The 19,731-nt window shown below is 44.8% G+C and overlaps 1 protein-coding gene across 1 annotated transcript in view; it reads right to left on the reverse strand.

Moving 5' to 3' along the window:
• Nucleotides 1-7,254: 7,254 nt before the first annotated feature.
• Nucleotides 7,255-19,731, reverse strand: part of AKAP12 (A-kinase anchoring protein 12) — a 95,201-nt gene continuing 82,724 nt past the window's right edge. The window contains exons 3-4 of the mRNA XM_028103412.2: nucleotides 10,609-15,592; nucleotides 7,255-9,934 (exon numbers count right to left, since the gene is read on the reverse strand). Coding sequence (XP_027959213.2) covers nucleotides 10,617-15,592 — 4,976 coding nt within the window. The 3' untranslated portion in view covers nucleotides 7,255-9,934; nucleotides 10,609-10,616. The remainder of the gene's footprint in view (nucleotides 9,935-10,608; nucleotides 15,593-19,731) is intronic.

Below are 19,731 nucleotides of genomic sequence, written 5' to 3' on the forward strand. Positions count from 1 at the left end.
GAGCCCGATGCGGGGCTCGATCGCAGGACCCCGGGATCATGACCTGAGCCAAAGGCAGATGCTTAACGACTGAGCCACCCAGGCGCCCCTAAACCTAGACTCTTAAGTAGTGAAAGGTTTCCACCTAGTTCATCTTTTTTTTTTTTTAACTATATTCACTGAATCTCCCAATTTAAATGAGAGTCTTGTGCCAAATTAACTTCCCTGAGTATCTGGGGAAGGGAAATCCGGGCATGTCCCCGCTGCCCTCCACAGCGCTCCCGGCAGCTATGAAGGGACCTGGGTCACGGCCAGGGGCTCTTAAAGAGCAGAAAGTCATGGGAATCACGAGGGATCTGGTGGGTGAGGAGAGAGAGCGAGGCTAAGATGCCAGCCAGCCCCAGCTCACTTCCTGCAATTTGGTGGAGGGGGGAGGGCAGGAACTGTGTGGTCAGCTACTCATTATGGGTGGTCCAGGGGCTCTTACCACTAGCTTGTGGCTACCTGCTCTTGTGACAGACCTGCCAGTCCTCCGCACCCTAGGATGCTCGCTGGCTCTTTAATCACAAGAGGTTATAAATTTAACCATTTATTCTTAATTTTTGATGGTCCCAATTTAAACAAGCTTTGGAAATTTCAGTTGATGGTGGGATCGGTCTGAACACCTAAGCTTCAGCACTTTTTTTTTTAAGATTTTATTTACTTATTTATTTGAGAGAGCAAGAAAGCACATGAGAGGGGGGAGGGTCAGAGGGAGAAGCAGACTCCCCGCTGAGCAGTGAGCCTGATGCGGGACTCGATCCCAGGACTCCAGGATCATGACCTGAGCCAAAGGCAGTCGCTTAACCAACTGAGGCACCCAGGCGCCCTAGGTGTCAGCATTAATTGGCGTTGTCACTCTCCACGTTTTAGCCCTTATTAACACCTCTGCTCCTACCACTTTTCCATTCATAGGGAAAACAATTAAAAGTGATTCATTCGTTCAACAGATACAGCTAAAAAAATTTGTAAAGTACTGTAGGATTTTACCTTACCATGGGAAATAATGGCTGTAATGGGAAGAAAGCCTTGCCATCAAAAGGTATTTGTTAATTATTCCCCAATAAACTGGAAAGTATATACATATATAAAGTTGCTTTGGATAGTGATAGAAGAATGGAGAGTGGAGTGGACCCCAAACATCCTCCTTTTTAAAGTCATGGGGGGACACCTGGCCGGCTCAGTCAGTGGAGCATGTGACTGTTGATCTCGGGGTTGTAAGTTCGAGCCCCGTGTTGGGTGTAGAGATTACTTAAAAAAAAAAAAAGTCACAGAAATCAGCCACTATTGTTATTTGTAATTTCCCTCCCAAGAAAGGGAAAGAGCTGAGGCATGCAGAAAGAGCCCTTCAGTTCAAAATGTCAGGCCTTGGTCAGGCATTTCAGGTAAAACACTGAATTGCTATGTTTAAAAAAGATCGAGGCACTTAGGAGGATGGTCCGGGAGGATGGTGTGTGGGGGGCGTGGGAGGAGTACTTTCTATGACTTGACTGGGAATTACGGTGGGGGAGGGGGAGCCCTCTTCACTCATTCACTAGTAAGGAATGTTGAGACGAACTTACTTGTATGGAGAGTAGTTTATTGGAATGGAATGGAACTTGTTCTTGAGGTTGACTGCATTTTTTAGGACAATTTTCAGAGTCCTCAAAATACTTAAATTGCATTTTGCTTTGCTTTAATTCTCCATTTCAGTCTGGAACAAATTATTACTATCCATCATTGGCAAGTAAGCAAGATTTAGGCTTAGAAATCTTTGGGTAAATAAAAAACTGTCTTAAGATATAGGTCAACTACTCTGCCTCTTCTAGAACCAGCTCCTTAAACACAACTGGAAGAACATCAACTAAACCGTTAACAGCTCTCTAAATAAAAAGTAGACTCAGAATCTTTAATGTGAAAAAAACTGGACCGGGATGAAATGATATTCTGTGGTTTCATTCTCCTTGGACCAAAATAATTCTGAACATAAAACATGGTTATTCTTGACCCAAGTTTGTGCTATTCTCTGGGAAATACATAATCACCTGCCCTGCCTAATTTCCTGGCAGTTATGAACATCGCTCCTTGTGAGGAAGGCATTGTCAATGGAAGGGCTGAGTGGGGGAACGTGAGATCCTCAACTGGGTTGTCTGTGTGCTAGGTGCTTTCATTTACTCCCAATCATCCTGGCAGGCATGTGTCCCGTTTTTATAAATGAGGAAATTGAGGCCCAAAGAAATTAAATAACCTGAGGTTATCCAGCCATATAGACAGCCAGGATTTTAAACCCCATGTGGCTCCCTCAAAAAGCAATGCTCTTTCTACTCCCCCAGGGATGTTCTACACCCAACAGGCACCTTTGACCAGCCCTTGGCAATCAACAAGTCCTGTATTGTTGTAACTGACAAGCCTTTGATTCAGCAAAAGCAAGAAGTACAAGGCATGGATGGCTTTCCTTGCTCATCTGACCTACTTTTTTGTATTTGGTTTCAGACCTAGGTTTGTCCAAATTATATTAAGAGGGGGAAAAAAAGATATTTTCCCAAATGTGCAAACACTTCTATGGGCTAGAAGCAATTGCTGGGGGAGAGGTGCCAGGCACAGGGGAGAGCTTTTTCACCTGTTAACCCATTTGTTCTGCTATTGAGGCAATTAACTTAAATCCGTTCTAAAACCTTATATTACAGGGCGCCTGGGTGGCTCAGTCATTAAGCGTCTGCCTTTGGCTCGGGTCATGATCCCAGAGTCCTGGGATCGAGTCCCACATCGGGCTCCCTGCTCAGCAGGAAGCCTGCTTCTCCCTCTCCCACTCCCCCTGCTTGTGTTCCTGCTCTGTCTCTGTCAAATAAAATCTTTAAAGAAACAATAATAAAATAAAACCTTATATTACAGCAGTGGTCCTACAACAAGCACATCAGAATCTCCTGGAGGGCTTGATAAACACACTTTCAGCCCGGCAGAGTATGTGATTCAGTCCGTCTAGGGTCAGGCCCAAGAATTTGCATGTCTAATAGGTTCCCAGATGAGATGACGATGATGATGATGATACTGGGAGCCACATTTTTTTTTAAAGATTTTTATTTGAGAGAGAGCACGAGCAGGGGGAGAGAAGTAGACTCCCCACTGACCAGGGAGCCCGACGCCGGGCTCTATCCCACGACCCCGGGATCATGACCTGAGCCAAAGGCAGATGCTTAACCAGCTGAGCCACCCAGATGCCCCCAGGAGCCACGTCTTGAGAACCATATATCATTTCTGCTATATTACTGTCCTTTCCTGGTTCTACTTGCTTCTCAGAATTGCAATAACCGGGGGAACTAATAAGGGGCCAGACAGGGACCTGTGACATTTCTAGCATTCTGCTTTCTTTGAAGCAAAGTGCTCCTTAATGAGATAGATATATGCTCTGTACACATTGGCACAGGAGCCCTTAGAAGAAATGGGCTTTATTCTAGACCTCCCTCTTCTCATTCTAAATGCCCCTGTAACCTGTGAGCACAGAAAAGAATGAAGCTGAAGTAATCAAATACCCTAAGTAGTTTTCAGGGAGGCCACCTAGTTTCCTCCTTGGTAAAAGAGGCAGGGATCCAGCTGAGGACACAAAATGGCATTAGGTGGTTCATTAAGGCCACACAACCCCTTAGAGGTAAATACACAGCCCCCATTTCCTAAGCCAGGGCCCTTCTGCTACCATCACAATACCTGGGAAACCCTACCTAGCTGTGAGGCGTTTCATTGTATTTCTATAATTTTGTCAGCAAAAGAAAAGGAACTCAAGAATCTCATCTTTGCAGTTAGGCAGTGTCGCCTATAAATAGACAAATGTGGGAGAGAACCGGGAGCCTGCATGATACAGCGTCCAGAGGAACCTGGGACTGACCCAGGACACTGCAGGCTTGGTCCCTCCCACAGGCCCTCCACCCCCAGGTAGCGTGTCTCTCCTGCCAAGTCTCCCTGGGGAGAGGTGCAGCAGGCCACAGAAGCTGAACAGGCAACAGGGAGGAAAGAAAAGAAATGCAGATGACACACAGTGGCTGTTTCATGTTTAAAAAAGAGCGCGTCTTAATAAGGTGTATCTTCATAACATTTTAGGAAGATCGGTGTCATTATTCTGAATCTACCAAAACCTTCAAGGAAAGGTGGTCACCAGCAGTCATGACGTTGGCTCCGGAGACGGTTTTATTTAAATTTCTCTTTCTAATTACTAATGTGAATGCATTGTGGTGCATTTTGCTTTCTAGTTCTTAAAGCACGTTCCCAACAGGAAAATCTTGTGAAGCATGTAGTTGTAAGTTCTGAAATGACACTGCTGTGACAAGGTAAGGAGCCTCCTCTCTCTCAGTCACCCAACCAAAGTTTGTGTGTGAGATTTTAAGACACATTGCCAGGATCCCTGTAGGTTATTTCCCCTCTCTGGGTCTCCCAGGACATAGAACAGAAGCGCCATTGCTGTTTTGTTGGTCTCAACTCTTTTGAGACCCACATATCCAGCTGCTGATCCTGCATTTGTCCTTGGAGAGCTCACGGGCCTCTCTAATTGAACATTTCCCAAACTGATGATTATCCCCTGGCCCCACCCATGACAGGGCTTGGCTCCATATGCAGGCTGGTAACCCAGAAACTTCCTTCTTCACCCCACATAGTTCCCACGGCAGTTAATGAGGTGCCATGCCCTGCTGATTCTACCCTCCTAAATCTCTTGACCTCATGCACAGCTCACCAGCCAAACGGCCACTACTTTAATGTCAGCCATGATCAACTCCTGCCTGGACTTTATACTTTTGCTGGTCCTCCTCCCAACCTCCAGTCTTCAAATCTCTAGAAGCTGGAAGCAATTCTCCAGATGCATTACATTTTTTTTTTTTGAAGATTTATTTGAGAGAGCGTGAGCGAGCACGAGCGGTGGGAGGGGTAGATGGAGGAGCAGATTCCCCAGAGCAGAGAGCCTGACACGGGGTGAGGATCCATCCCAGGACCTCAAGATCATGGCCTGAGCCAAAGGCAGAAGCTTAACTGACTGAGCCACCCAGGCACCCCTGAGATGCATGACATTTTAGGTAAAAACTCCTTTCTTATGAAGGGCTGTCCCGGGCCTTGCAGGATGACAAGGCCCCAGGGCCTCAACACATTTAAATTCCAGTAACACCCTTTCTTACCACTGAAACCAAAACCGCTACAAGGGAATAGACTAAACAGCACCACAACCCCTAACACTTCCTTGGGAATCCCTAACACACACAAGGATATCGCTTCACTTCCCTGCTAAGTTATCTTAATGATTTATAGCAAGTCTCACTCCCTAAAATGGCCCACTGGCCGACTCTGCAATATTATTTCTATAAAGTCTTTCGAAAGAACACAAGTTATGTTCAGGTTTCAAGTTCTAGAGGAAACCCCACCTGCTTTTCCAGGTATCAGGTGAGCTCCTGAAGCTAACAGGGATGAGTAGAATCAAGCACAGTGTGGTTTTTTAAATTAACCTAATTTATAGTATTGCCTCTGTGCTAGTTAATTATACCAAGTTATTTGAAATTAGAATAAAAGGTTGAGTTAGAGGTAGGCTTTAGTACTCAATATCCTGCCGTGGGAAAATAGCATGTTCAGTCCTATTTCCTTTATTTAGGAAATGCTATTCTATCTCTGGTCTCCAAATATGAGTGTTATGGTGAAGCTGTTCTTTCTTAAGATTTATTCATTTGAGAGCGAGAGCGAGCGAGCACGAGCAACGTGGTGGGGAGGGGTAAAAGAGGGAAAAGCAGACTCCCCGCTGAGCAGGGAGCCCAATGCGGGCTCGAACTCAGGACCCTGGGATCATGACCTGAGCCGAAGAGAGATGCTTAATGGAGTAAGCCACCTAGGAGCCGCTGAAGCTGCTCTTAAGACGTTAATGTAAAACTTGTGTTCCAATTTTCAATGTCAACAAGCAATGGAAGAACATGCTAAGTTTTGAGATCACCTCACTCATAACTGGAGGTAGGGCACTGGAACACTGTCTTACTTATAGAGATCTAAAAAGTAGGGTTGAGGGGCGCCTGGGTGGCTCAGTCGTTAAGCGTCTGCCTTCGGCTCAGGTCATGATCCCAAGGTCCTGGGATCGAGCCCCGCATCAGGCTCCCTGCTCGGCGGGAGGCCCGCCTCTCCCTCTCCCACTCCCCCTGCTTGTGTTCCTGCTCTCGCTCTCTCTGTCAAATAAACAAATAAAATCTTAAAAAAAAAAAAAGTAGGGTTGATTTCTAAGCTGTGACAGCATTAAAAAAAGTCACGACTACCTTCACCACCATGCCATCCCCAAGTCCTGGTCACCTTAACCAAAACCTTCTAAGTTAAAAACAAAACAAAAACCCTCAAGTGACTTAAAAGCTGGTGGGTTTTTTTTTTCTTTTTAAAAGACTTTATTTATTTGACAGAGGGTAGAGAGAGCACAAGCAGGGGATGCGGCAGGGAGAGGGAGAAGCTGACTCCCCGCTGAGCAGAGAGCCTGACATGGGGCTTGATCCCAGGACCCCGGGACCATGACCCGAGCCCAAGGCAGACACCCAACCGAGCCACCCAGGCACCCCATTAAAAGCTGGTGGTTTAAATCTTAGCTTTCTCATACATAAAACTAGGACCCAGATCCTCAGAGAATTTCCAGTGACACAGGTGGAGATGGTAAGGAATTTGGTGGGGGTGGGGGGAGAAATCTGCATTTACACAAGAATTATGCCAGGATGTCCAGCAGCAGATCCATTTCCAGAATCACATTAGAAATGAACAGTCACATAGGCTTGAAGTTACAGGACTCTGGTTGTGTGTTCAGCTTCCATCCTATCGCCACCTGGGACTTCTGGGGCTGGGTCCATTTCCTTCCTTGTAGAGCTGGGTGAAGGGTTTCTAACTCCGCTTCTAGTTACTGGTTGGGATTTCGGAGGAGGTCTGTGTGACTATCCAAAAACTGCATTTTGGGGAGTTTGAGGTCAGCCAGAGGCTTAATGAGATTCTAATTAAAGGGCTCTTGGCCTCCAAAAGGTTAAGAATCACTGATAGTTTTTTGTGCATTGTACACTGTCCCAGGTACATTCCAAACTCCCATGATGCTCTGTGGAAAATGTTGCAAAGGATGGATAAGTAATTAAAAGAAGAAGTTAAATGTGCGATGACTATCACACCAGTAGAGAAAAGTAATCAAAACTGAATTAAGGTGAAATTACAGAAAGAAAATCCATGGCATTTAATTAGGTTGCATTTTATTTAGATAAATGAAAATTTGCCCCCAAACAGAACTAGTAATCAAATATTGTCTCAGGTTAAAAGGAAACTGCTATGTTTGAAGCTTACACTGAAAGCTAACATTTCCAGCCCTTGACTATTTGTAGCTCCAAACACCAAAGGAAAATACTGGAACACAGTATTCATGACAGAGAGAGGCAACTCATGTGTACCATTAGCAAAATAACCTGAGGGGGAACATTTTATATTCCTCCATTACAAGAAGTGGTGAGAGTTTACAAGTCTTGCATTGCATTCTATTGTACATGGTTCCACAGTAATGCCAAAAATAGCAAAATATAGGCACTTGCTCCAAATTCTGCAGTTTACATTTGGTTATTATGTACTTCATAAATTAACAGCAGCTTTAGAATTATAATACAGAATTCTATTTCATGCTACTGTTAATAGTATTTCCTCCGGTTAATGAAAATGTTGCTTAACAGACATAGGTATAGAGCTCGTACAGAGGTAATCCGGGGCACATCCAGACAGGAGTATGAAAGCACAGTCACTGCTGGAAAACCACTTGCCAAGGCCAGAATGGCTTGGCCACAGGTGGTCCGAGAACAGCAAACACAAACAGAACGGAGTGGGGGGGATGGGATTTAAAAAAACAAAAATCACTTACCACTTGACTACATGAATCTTTAATTGGTTCAAAGCGAAGCTTCCTCCTGCCATAGAGACGAAGTTAGTGTTTGGACCTATCAGGAGCCCCTTACAAGTTGCTCTCATTTACAAGGGCCTCTTGGTCGATCAAAAACTGACACCAGCACTTGGATTTTTTTTAAGTCTCAAGTTGGCAAAAGATATTTAGATCAGAGGGCTTTTTTTTTTTAATTTGGGGATTTTGAAGTTTAATAATAAAGAAGCTCAGATGACTATTATATAGGAGACTAACTCCTAGAAGGATATTAAACATTTACCAACTATGAGGCCATATACTGTTATCTGAGGTGTCTCTCTAATATGGCCCTTTTTTTGGTCGTCAGGTTTGTTGATCTAGGATCAACTACTTTCTAACAGCCTGTTTTCCATCTGCTAAACTAGTCTTTCTAGGACATTTTAAAGTCATTAACTAGCAGTCGTAATTTCAGTTTGCAAACTCAAGTTCTGAGTTTGAGTGCAATTTAAGATGTCTCTGTGGCCAAGCTATTTCTATGTGTGAAGAAGTGGGACACTACATAGGTAATTGTGGCCAAAGTCTGATGAAGTCTTTTACATATTGGCATAAATCACAAATCATTTTGACATTTAAAAAAAAATTCCCAAATCGCCTGATGGACAAGGCATTTTTACTATTAGGCCTTCTTAAAAATTTCTTTTTAGATTTTTCTCATTGTTTAAAACCAAAAACAATAAAAGAAAATTGACCTTTTCAAGAAGACACCACCAGATGGTAGCACTGGATCAGTTCTGTCAGTCTGAAAAGCTCCTGGGTCATCTTCGATGATGCCTCTCTGCTGGGAGTTCCTCTGAACATTACCTCAAACCGATATCCACAGGTGACACCATGTAGTGACCACACTGGAAACTTCTACCTTATCTGCTTTTAGAACTCAGGAAACATGCCCCAGGCTTCCTAGTATCTAATAAAACCAGCAAATCTAAGTGAAGCATATATTTTATTTAAATCAGTCGTCAAATCACAGTTTATCCAAATGAACATGATGCAACACTGTCCTCCAAAGAGTGGGCATAAATATGGCACAGACACAATCCAGGACCTATCAAAATACCATTTGTCTAGAACCTGACTTTACTTTGTGCTGTGTGTGAATGTCGTCCAGCATAGAAGAGTAGAATCAAAACCTTAAAACAGCCAATTGTTTTCTTGATAAGATGAAAAACATTTCTCACTACTTTGCCTCGGGATTTAAGCACATCTCTCCAAACAGCCTCAACAATTCAGAGAAAAGGCTTAAAGTTAATCCACTACTGAAACAAACTCCCTTCCAACCCCCACTGGGCTAGAAAGAAAAATTTCACAGTAACAATGGAACATTCTGTATGTTCCCCCCCTCCCAAAAAAAGGCTTTTTATTTTTAGCACACTGTGCATAATGGGAAAGTGACCAATTTTAGAGCGGTAGGAAACACAGACCCTACTCCTTAGTGGATTTTAAAGTACAAACTATAGCTTCTGATCAGGAATGTTGTCTGTAGGAGGCTGTTTTCACAGGTTACAGCTGAGGCTTAGAGCTTCCCAAGGCTTGACCACGGCTGCACGCCCCGCCACGTCCTGTGCAATACAAAAGGAATGTACCATACTGCACATTTCCTTAATGGTTAAGAAAAAAAATATACAACAGATACAGAAAAGGAGGGTTATTTAAAACATACATATAAATACATAAAGGAGGATACTCCAGTTTGAGAAGCAGAACTAGGTTTGGCCAACTCCAGTTCCAGGTTAAGAATTTAGGACCTTAAGTCAGAAACATTGTAATATGGTATCAAGGGAAAGAAAGGGGGTGGCCCTGCGAAGAGGGAGTGTTAAATGGCTCTAGTTCCCGATGCAGCCTCAGGATTGTCAGGGTGCTCCAGAAAGGAGGTCAGTCAAGGGGCCTGTTCTTCGGTTCTGAGTCTGAAAAACACTGGTTTCGAGTCTCGTCAGCAGCGTCCGTCCATCTCCTCCTGCTGCTGCTCGTCTTCACATTCTGGTCTTGCAAACCCGTGGGCTGGACCTGCAAGAAGAAGGAAGAACCGAAAGTCAATCAAGTGTCTCCTCCTCCCTCGTTCAGTTCAGGGGCAGTGGAAGCCCTCAGAGCAGAGTGCCGCCCCTGAGAAAGTGAGGGGGTCAGGACCCACGGCAGTTCAGGCTGGGCCACCCCAAAACTTGGGGCCTGTGGCTCCCCAACACCAACATTTGGGCCCATCACACGCACTGGGAGATTTTTAAATGCCTGTTACTACTGATGGGGGGGGGGGATTTTTTTTCCTAGAAAGCTATCAACCAAAATTTCAAGCTGTAGGAGGATATCAACTTACTATGGACTTCTGGTTATTAAGAAAAATTCAATAAACTGGCTAGTATGGTGCTGGGAGTACAACATGTTTCTTATGCCTTCAAGCCAAACACACACATGCACCCTTGTGCACATGCACATGCCCCTTCATTTTCTCTGAAAGCAGGCGCATGGGGGTAAAATGACCTCACTGTTTTCATGACACCACTTAAGACTGAATGACAGGGCAGTGAGGGAAAAAAGGGAACCTAGATCTTGATTATTCTTTCCCCAACTAAACGTTCTGCATAAAGTCATAATGATTCAAACTCCTGCTTCCCTAATAACAAATTTTGCCATCACATGGCAAGAAAGGGAAAAGATTGTTTTAGGAGAAAAGGAAGCTTGCTTACGTGATGTTTTAGGATCCTGTGGGTTCTGATTTTGCCAGTTCTCCCTCCTGTTTCTGAGTGTCGTCCTGTGTTTGGGTTTTGATCTCTTCTTCTGACTCGCTGTGGACTTTTCCTTCCTGAAATTCTACTTCCTGGCCACCTTCCTTCTCCTTCGGTGTTGGTCCATCTGTGTCCGGGGACTCTTTGCTTAAGCCTCCTGGGGACCCAGCATCTTCCAGGGCTGACTGCTGGTTCTCAGGCTCATCAACAGCATCACCTTTTTCATCTTCGTGGGATTCAGAGAGGGACTCCTCTATCCTTCCTTCTAACCCGGCACGATCACCATCTTCTAAAACAGACTCGGCCCCAGTTGTTTGTTTCTTTTCCTCAGACGGGAGAACTGCCTCTTCAAGCTGTTGGTCATATACGCTGGAACGTTCTACCTCAACACTTGTGACCTCCGCCGAAGCTTCACTCACAGCTTCGGAAATGTCAGAATGGGTCTGTTCCACGGTGGTTAGTGTGGATTCTTCTTTGGCTTGTGTTCCATCCTGAGCCTGAAGCTCTTCTTCTTCGGTCTCAGTGTGCGCTCTCACCTCCTGGGTGTCCGAGATCATCGGCTGAGCCTGTGTCTGGAAATCAGCGGCTGTTTCTTCCGTGCTTACTAACTGGTCAACAACTGTCTGGATCACATTCTGTACAAGTTTACTGCTCTCAGTCTCAAGTTTCGAAATCTCGTTTTCGGCCTTTAAATCCTTTCTTGTTTCGCTCCCTTGGACTTCCTGACACGCGGCCGGCCCGTCCTCTTCATGTGAGGACGGGCTCTGGGGTGTGGTTTCATCTCCTTCCAGATCAGCACTGATACCTCCAACAGGCTCAGCTGCTACGGTCACAGGGATGGACTCTGGCTGAGCCTCAGTCCCTGTGGGCACCTCGACATCCCCTGGCCGGGCAGTCAAGGCTTCTTCATCTTTTTCAGAGGATTCTTCTTCTGGAACGGACTGTGCATCTGCAGATTCCAGAGTTTCAGCGGCTTCTAAAATCTTGACAGTTTGTCCTAAGACCTTCTCCTCCACTGCTACGGCCGTTAGAGTAAAGGACGCCTCCGAGCTCTGGACTTGAACTTCTGTGCGCACCGCTTCCTCCTGCACTAGCTGGGGAGAACTTTCTTCCCAAGCGGTAACCTCCTTTTCCCCGCCGATGACGGCCACACTCTCTGTCTGCACCAGCTGCTTACTAAGCTCATCAGATGTGGTCACAGCTGGTTTTTGCTCAAGTTCCTCTTCGGTGGCTTGAGTTGGCTTTGCTTCCATTTCCTCCCTCTCTCCTTGAGCTTCCATCTCTCTCTCCACTGGTGCGGGAGATGGTGTAGGGCTCTGGACTTCAATACCGTCATCCTTTTGAAATTCAGGTTTTCTAGTAGCTTCCTCTTTCAGGGCAACTTCACTTGTCGCTTCCTGACTGCCGGTTGTTTGAGGGTCTGCAGATGCATCGGGGCCTTTGAGAAGCGGTTTCTCTTGGCTCTCCCTGTCGGTGAATTGGCCTTCCTCTTGAATCGCGTCCGTCTTTGAAAGAATGGGTACAGTTTCCACTGGTATCTCTTTGTCTGGATGTTCTAGAACCTCTTCCATTTCTGAATGTCCTTTATTTTCTTCTTGGGATGGAAAACTAGCAGGTGCTGGAGGCACCTGTTTGGGTGCAGGAACTGCCTCTGCTTCTGGGACCTGGGACGGTGTACCTGAAGCAACCTCAGTATCTTCGTGCTTCTCCAGGATCTGCTCTTGCTGTGTTACATGGAGAGCTTCAAGATCTGCTACTGGGGTGCTTCCGTTGGTCTCGCTGTCTGTAAGGGTTTCAGCTGAGTCAGGAGCAACAGCCTGTTCCAGGATCAATTCTGATTTTACCCCAACCAAGGTTTCAGCTTGACAAGTGGTTCTAAGCTCACTGGACTCTACACTGTCTGTGACTGGAAGAACTTTCTCAAAGCTTTCTGGGGTGGCCTGTAGGACTACTTCCCCTTGTGTCAAAGTCTCAGCTTTAAATTCTTGTGCACGTACTTCCAACACTCCATCTGTCTCTTTCTTCAGGTCTAGCCCTTGAGAATCCTCTTCCGCTTCTTCGACCTTCTCTGGTACTTTGGCTCCTCCTTCCCACACTGTCTGAATCATGTCTTCTGGCAGCGGTGATTCTTCTCGAACTTTTTCCGCAACTGCCTGCAGGACCTCTTGAGTCCGCCTCTCTTGGTCTTCCAGGTCTGGTACACTGCCTTCCACCTCCTGAACGGGTGTTGCTTCCTCTGTGGTGTCTGGAGAGTCGGTGAGCTGAGAAACAGCCGAGACCATGTCGGCGGTCTCTTCAGCACCAGATGCTTCTGCTGCTTCTTCAGCACAAAACGCCTCTGCACCTTCTGCAGCTGTCATGGCTTCCGAAGTTAATTCCGCCTCACTCACAACTGTGTCATCAATGGCCTCTTGACCCTCTGGCAGAGTTTTGGTAACAATGGAGGTTTCCTCTGCAAGGACTTCTCCTTCAAATACCTCCCCAGATAGGGGTTTGGCTTCATCTTCTGTTTCTTCAAGAGGTTCTGTCACCGAAGCGGATATCCAAGATGGCGACCTCTCTTCAACACTGGAAACAGCTCTTGCCCCGTCAAGGACAGTCACCGTCACCCCATGAACAAGACTCGTACTGAGCTCCTCTGACACAGAAACAGCTACCTTCTGCTCAGGCTTCTCCTCACTTTTTTGGGCTTGCTGTGCTTCAGTTTTCTCCCTTTCCACTGCATCATACTCAGACAGAGGTACCACGGCCGGGACATCAGAATCATCTTCGTTGACCTCTGCTGGCCCTGCATCTTCAACAGTGGCTTGTTCTGCTTTCCCATCTGCCCTTTTCTTCCTTCGTCCGGGAATAAATTTCTTAATGGAGACCCAAGACTCTTCTTTTCCAGGCTCAACATCTGACGCTGAATGTTCTATACCAGACCCAGGTACAGAGTCTTCACTTTTCTCTTCCAGTTTGGACTTGGATTTTTTTCTCGGAGTGACTAATCTTTTAAAGGACTCCCAGGTGGAAACTCCCTCCCCTTCGGTGGGGCTTCCAGCTTGCTCAGGTGAGGAGCTTCCTGGCCCTTGATCATGTTCCTGGGAACTGGCAAGGGCAGTGTCTGGTCCTGTGTCTTTGTCTTTTCCTGCATCATCTGCTTTCTGGCTGTCTCCTCCCATTGCTTTCAGTTCCCCTTCATCATCAGAAGATGATGCTTTTCTTGCTCTTTTCTTGGATGACCCCACACAGATTAAAGCTTCCCAAGATACTGAAGTATCAACTTTGCGCTTGGGTTCTTCTGGCTTCTGCTCTTCTCCATTTCCTTTGGCTTCCTCCTGCATCTCAGAGGCCGCACTCTCCGTGGAAGACAAGGTGGCACTCTTGACTTTATCCAATTCATCTTCTTTATCACTTTCAGAAAGCCTTCTGACCCGTTTCTTGGGCGTCACCATCTTTTTGAAAGATGCCCAGGGAGTAACACCTTCTCTCTTCTTCTCCCCATCAGAAATAGTTCCTTCCTCGGCTTCCCCCTCCTGGTGTGCGTCCGCGATGCCTTTCTCTAGACACGTAATCTCCTCTGGTTCCTCAGGGGACGAAGCAGAGCTCTCGCCCTTCTGTTCATCTGTACTATCTGGAGACTCTGCTGCAGCTTGATGGTGCTCCCCCAACTCTTCATCCCCTCCTTCCCTTTTCCCTTTCTGTTTCTTTCCAGAAAGCTTTTTTAAGCCAGTGCTAGTAAAAAGTTTCTTTAAAGGGCTTCCTTGCACTTTCATTCTCTCTTGTGAGGACAGCATGTCCACCTCACTCGCGACGCCCTCGGGGTGTGCAGAGGGCGCTTTCTCCTCGGGGCTCAGGTCAGTTGGCTGGGCGTAGTCCCCCCCAGGGGCGGACACTTCTTTTATCTTCCCCAGCTCCTCAGCAGGTGCGGCTTTCTCGAGCTCAGCCTGTGTCTCCACCCCCTTTTCAGCCGGCAAGGGCTCTCCTGCTTCTTCTCCCTCCGCCTTCTCCTCTTCTGTCTTGGTCTCTGGCATGCTAACGTGGACGTCAGCAACAATCTCTACTCTATCATCAAACACTTCTGTTGCTAAGGGGGCAGGTTTCTCTTCGGGGGATCCCAGCACTTGATCTTCAGAGGGCAGCTCGACTTTTTCATACTCCGCTGACAGTCTGGCAGCGTTAACACTCTCGGTGATCTCCTGTGGGTGCGCTTGCTCAGGAACATCCACTTTCTCAGAGGCGGCGTCTGTCTTTTCCTGTTCTTGCGTGTCTACTTTTTCTGGCTCTGGGTCCTTTTTCTTCTCTGAAGCCTCCAGCTTCTCCTCCTTAGGCTTCCTGAAACTGGTCTTTTTTCTCCAGCCAGCCCACCCTTGAGTGAAGAATTTTTTGAAGGGTGATGCTGTTTCACTGGCCACTGGACTAGTTGGAGAGTCTGGAGATTTGGTGGGTTCTTTCTGTTTTTCTTCCCCTTCCTCTTGGTGTTCCTCTGCTGCTTGACCAGACTCAGCCTGAAGAGAAATCTCTGTGTTGCTTTGATCACGCATAAGGGTTTCTTGGGGTTTCTCTGTGGATTGTTTTAGTTCACTTTCTTTGGCTGTTGCTTCTCCGGTCTCCTGGCTGGGCTCCTGGTGGTCACCAGCCCCGTCTGCCGCTCCCCCTCCTTCACCTTCATCTTTTTTGACAGTGAGTAGCTGCACAGTGTCAGACTTCTCGGTCTTATCCTTTTTTACAGTGAATTTAAAACCGACAAACTTAAACACCTTCTTAAATCCAACATCATTAGCCTGGGACTCAGTAGGTTGTATCAGCTCTTCTAAATTGCTTTCTGAAGAAGGAATCTGGTCGATGATTTCAGGCACTTCCTCCTGCCCATCCTTTGCCATGTCTTGAACAACCACGGAGCCAGCAGCCATCGCTTTATCTGAGGCTCTTTCATTCACATCTTCAGACTCTCTCTGTCCAACTATTTACAGAAAAAGGAGAGCAGTGGAGAAGAATAAAATTATTACGGTTCAGAAAAATTACATATGTAAAAAACATAACCAAGTAATAGTTTCTTTAATGTCAGGCAATTTCATGATAGGGTAACAGTCTTCTCAGGATTTGTAAATCTCAGTCCATGAGGCAGCGTCTACTTCTTTCAAATGACCTTTAAAAATTCAGGTTTACAGATACTACTCTGCTCCTTCTGTTCCCTGTGAAGGAAAAATTAATATGCTCAAGTACCAGAATACTAGTTACATGTAAGTAGCTGCAACATCACTAAACTGGGGCAAGCAGATGGTGTAGGTTCTGCTGCAACGGAAAATGGAATCAATCATCACACCTGTGATCCAGAATCCAACCCGTTTTAGAGAAATAAGCTAACTAACAACAAAAGAATCTAGACAAATCTAAAGGAGGGGCATTCTACGTGACAACTAGCTGGTGGTCTCTTTAACAAGTCCCAAAAAACGAACCGGAGCTGCATGGGGAAATTCCAGACTGGGGTAGGGAAAGTACAAGGAACAATTTATCCTGACAGATACAGGAGGTGCTCAAAAGTGTAACACAGAAACTTGAAGAATCGTTATGTTGTACAACTGAAACTAATGTAATGTTGTAGTTCAACTATACTCAAATAAAAAAATACAAAATTTAAAAAAAGGTGGTGCTCAAAAGCTGAGAGAGGAATATCAGAGGGAGACAGGAAGTCAGCTTGAAGGCACCTCCTGCTAGACAAACACTGAAGCATAAGAATAATGACAAGGATGGGGTTACAAAACACTGAACAAAAAAAGAATCCATGGATCAAGAGTGATACTAAAAAAGTAAACAGGGAACAGGGAATACTTCTTCATGAAAAGTGCCAATCAATAAATTTAGATATAATTTCCACTTTGATCTATAGTCACTCATTCAAATTTCAAAATTCTACTGCATCAAGATTCACATTATTAAGGACAAGAGTTAACAAAAATGGTCCTTTTATAGCCGCTTACATATAGGCTCCTCCCAGACAATGGTAAACAGCTGTTCGGCTGTGAAAATGTGGAGCATTATAGTCTTTGAAGATGTATTTTTGTCATTCATCAAGTACGATCCACTTACATGAAATAACTTAAGTGGATTTTCTTTTATAGTTATTTGGGGAAGAGAAAGCCATGTTTTAGTTCAGTTCGTCAGTGGGGTCAATTGAACTGGACTTTTTCAATTGCTTAGAAAAGTAAAAAAATCATTTCTCATTATGTTCAACATAAAATAATATGCAACACTGTTTCATGGCAAGTGTGGTTATGAGAAGTTTTACTGTTTTGAATGTGGCTGTGACTGAATAAATGTGGAACTAGTCATATCACCATTAAAACCAGCCATTCAGAACCAAACCAAACAAAAAAAGACAGGAGTTAGGGGAGAAGTTTTTATATAGAAAGAACTGGAACGCAGAGCAAGGAAATTGTCTGATTTGCGATAACTTAAATGGTCATCTTATTTGAAAAAGCTTAGTTGTCTGTTTGTCATCAGATTAAGAAAACTGCTCTTTACCAGTATCTTTGAGGTAACTCATTCAGTCAAAAATCCAGAAATGCTAAAACCATTGGGTGAAAAGTTGTCAGGAAACCTACAGTTTTAGAGTATCAACACACAGATCAAAAGGAAAACCTTCCTTGACGGTGGAGAAATCTGACACATACTGCTTTAAACTTAAACAACCCCAATAATGGAACAAAACTATCATTGTGCTTTCTGATGTGAGGCACTGAGAAGGCCAATAGATCACTTATAGTGCTCCTGCCAAAAATGCTTAATGGAATCTAACTGTGAGTAAACAATCAGGTAAATCAATGAAGGATATTCAGTACGACAACTAGCCTGGCTGGATATGTCAATGTCACAATGGACAAAAATCAAACAAAAACCCAAGTAGACTGTCTGCAAGTAACTTTCAAATAGTTTAAGGAGAGAGACTGAGGGTGGGGGGTGGGCAGGAGAGAGACTATGCTAGAATCTCAGTAACTGGTGAATTAGGTCAAGGGTACATGACTATATTTGTCTATAGTTTTGAAATGTAAAAAATCATTGAGGGTTTAAACAAGCAAATCAATGAGATTTAACAAAGGGAGGGAGATATTGTGCTAAATTAATAAATTTAAGAAGCATAACAATAAGACATACTGGGCATATGCAGTCCCAGAGTTGGTTATTAGTTAGGGCAAACTAGTCAAAGGGCACTTTCTGCTTTTTTTGGGAAAATGTGAGTGGTTATGATTTAGGATTAGATGAGATGAACTTTTCCGAAGAGAAAAGAGTTGAAATTTGACCAAAAAAAAAAAAAAAAAGCAGGTTACCTAACAGTATATACAGTATGATTCCATTTTGGTTTACCCACCACCACCACACCCACCCTTCCCTACCCCCTGGCACAAACACACCCCTCACATGATCTCTGGGGGATAGAAGTGTGATTTAAAAAAAAAAAATTTTTTTTAAAATATTTTTAAAGATTTATTTATTTCAAAGAGAGAGAGAGTAAGTGAGCACAAGTGGGCGGAAGGGGAGAGGAAGAGGAAATGATCTCAAGCAGACTCCCCACAGAGCATGGAGCCCAATGCGAGGCTCAATCCCACTACCCCGAGACCAGGACCTAAGCCAAAATCGAAATGGATGCCCAACCAACTGAGCCACCCAGACGCCCCTGTGATATTTTAGTTTTGCTTCTATGAATTTTCTAATTTTCTCTAAGTCAATTAAAATGATCACAGAAAAGGTCTTAACACAATTATAATTATATATTTAATACCCACAGCATAAAAAGAAGCTTAATAATTATAAATAGTATCCATACCAATACTTAGAATGTATCCATAAATATACGAAATACAGATATATTTGGAAATAAATATACAACATGATCTTCATGGGCTCGCAGTCAGCTTGAGATTCTCACTCCCTCTCCCTTTGCCCCTCCTCTGGCTCGCTCGCTCTCTCTCCCCAATAAATAATTTGAAATACTTTTGTTAATTTCACCAATTATAAAAGTACATTCATGAAAAAAACTTTCCCCAAACCTTTTTAACGTAACACAAGAGATGTGACTTTTTTTTAAAGATTTTTATTTATTTGATGGAGGGGGGCAGAGAGAGAGCACAAGCAGGGGGAGTGGCAGGGAGAGGGAGAAACAGGCTCCCCGCTGAGAGACCAACATGGGGCTCGATCCCAGGACCCTGGTATCATGACCTGAACCCAAGGCAGACGCTTAACCGACTGAGCCACCCAGGCGTCCGAGATGTGACTTTTTTAAAAAGGTGTACAATACCATTGAAACTACTAGAGAAAAAAGTCAAACCCCAATAATAAACTCCATGCTAGTACAAATTTACTAAAAATGTGCACAAATATTGGGGCACCTGGGTGGCTCAGCCGATTAAGCGTCTGCCTTCGCTCAGGTCATGGTCCCAGGGTCCTGGGATCGAGCCCCGCATCAGGCTCCCTGCTTGGCGGGGAGCCTGCTTCTCCCTCTCCCTGCCGCTCTGTTACTTGTGCGCTCTCTCTCTGTGTTAAATAAATAAATAAAATTTAAAAAAAGGTACACAAATATAAATTAAACTTCCTGCTGGCAAGCATGAGAGAAAAATAAACACTCATTAACTAACCTTTCTAAAATTCACTGGAAAATGCCGAGACATTTTTGCTAACATAGTGGGAGAAAATAGGTGTCAAACACACCATTTTCCTCCCCCTTTTCCCTCCATGCTCCCAAATCTGTTTCAATCTGAAACACTTCTTCTTAAATTCTGGTATGATTGGAGGAATGTTTACAGTCACAAGTAGAGAGACAAAAACAAAGAGCCGCCAACTGGCCGAACGAAACGTCTACTGACAGCGCCCGCTAGCCTACCAAAACTGAGACCATCTCTTTAATACAGAATGGTATATGGGCTGAACACATTTCTGTAAAGAGGGGCATAGGATCACAAGAAAAAAACAGGTTAAATCCTAACTGGTCAACCCACTGGTCTGCAGTCTCTACTGCCCTAGGTAATCCTAGGAGATCGCCTTCTGGGTGCTCAGAGTGGCCCTCAAAGCCCACCCGCCCGCCGCGTGTCCCGGCGGACCGCCGCT

The sequence above is a fragment of the Eumetopias jubatus genome, unplaced genomic scaffold (assembly GCF_037043125.1).
Source record: "Eumetopias jubatus isolate StellerSeaLion01/CBP00866 unplaced genomic scaffold, mEumJub1_p1.0 scaffold_6, whole genome shotgun sequence".
NCBI lineage: Eukaryota > Metazoa > Chordata > Mammalia > Carnivora > Otariidae > Eumetopias > Eumetopias jubatus.